This window comes from Carlito syrichta, unplaced genomic scaffold (assembly GCF_000164805.1).
Source record: "Carlito syrichta isolate Samal-C Ts95f unplaced genomic scaffold, Tarsius_syrichta-2.0.1 Scaffold131019, whole genome shotgun sequence".
Lineage (NCBI taxonomy): Eukaryota > Metazoa > Chordata > Mammalia > Primates > Tarsiidae > Carlito > Carlito syrichta.
The window spans coordinates 88,238-89,503 of NW_007075115.1; the positions used below are offsets into that span (position 1 = coordinate 88,238).

General features: G+C 64.6%; 1 protein-coding gene across 1 annotated transcript in view; it reads right to left on the reverse strand.

Annotated features, from left to right (window-relative positions):
- NOTCH1 (notch 1) overlaps positions 1–1,266 on the reverse strand; it is a gene marked incomplete at its 5' end in the record, with an annotated part of 56,270 nt that overhangs the window by 31,077 nt on the left and 23,927 nt on the right. The window contains one exon of the mRNA XM_021708142.1: positions 598–936. Within this exon, the coding sequence (XP_021563817.1) occupies positions 598–936 (339 nt within the window). The remainder of the gene's footprint in view (positions 1–597; positions 937–1,266) is intronic.

Sequence of the window (1,266 nt, forward strand, 5' to 3'; positions counted from 1 at the left end):
GCCCTGGCCCCAGCTCCCCACTCACCCCCCGCCCCAGAGACAAGGGGAAGCCCCGAGGTTTGTGCAAGCCAGGGTGCTCCAGCACCCTGCAACCTGCATGAGGGCTCAAGGGAACTCAAAAGATGGGGGTGGCAGGAGTGAGCGGTTCACAAGTGGCATCTGAGGCAGGATGGTGTCTATCCCCGGGAGGCTCAGAGCAGGGACGAGGTACCACAGGGTGCAGGGCGGGGTGCCCTGGGACAATGGGACATCAGGGAGGGCTCTCTTGTCACAGTTGGACTTGTCCCATGACCCCTCGACACCAGGAAGGAGCCCCGAGTCACGGACCCAGCTGTCCAGACCACAGCAGCCACCACCCCTGGGCAGTCACAGGCTCGTGAGAGGCCTGAGGTGGGCAGTGCCACTGGGGAGGTCAAGGTGCCAGGACCCCCTGCAGCCTTCCTCCTGATGGGCACCCCCACTCCAGACCTGCCCACAGCACCACACCCTGGGCTCCCTCTACACTCCTGCTCCAGGGCCCTGCCAGCCCCACCTTCTGAGTCCTCGGGGTCCCCTTGTCCTTGGACCTCAAGCAGGGGTGGGGTGGGTGGCACCTACCCGGCAGGCAGGCACACTCGTGGGTGATGTCCCCCGTGGGGCGGCAGGTTCCCCCATTTTGGCAGGGTGAGGGGCTGCAGGGCACGTAGGGCAGCTCGCAGTGGGGGCCGGTGTGGGTGGCACGGCAGGTGCAGCGGTAGGAGCCCACCTCGTTGTGGCAGGTGCCACCATGGCGGCAGAGCCCAGGGTTCTGGCCACACTCGTTTACATCCTGCCGGCAGGTGGGGCCGTGGAAGCTGGCCGGGCAGTGGCAGATGTACGAGGCCTCAAAGGGCAGGCAGTGGCCGCCGTTGGCGCAGGGGTTGGAGGCACAAGGGTCAGCCTGCTGGCATGACTTCCCTGGGGGAGAGGGGGCAAGAGGGTTATGTCACGATCCCCACAGCTGGGCCCTCCCCTGGAGGCTGGGGGCAGTCTCAACACCTCAGAGGCACTGGCCTGGGCCCATCCTAAGGCACCTTCTTGTTTGGAACTCGGGACCCACTGCGAGACACTGTCATTATTCTTCAGATTGGGGACCGGAAATGACTAAAAACAACTACCCAAAGCCACACAGCCCCGAATCTAGCCCGGCCCATCTCCTCCCAGATCCATGCCCTTAGAAGTCCACTCTAGAGTCGGGCTCGGTGGCTCAGCCTGTAATCCCACGCTTTGGGAGGCTGAGGTGAGTGG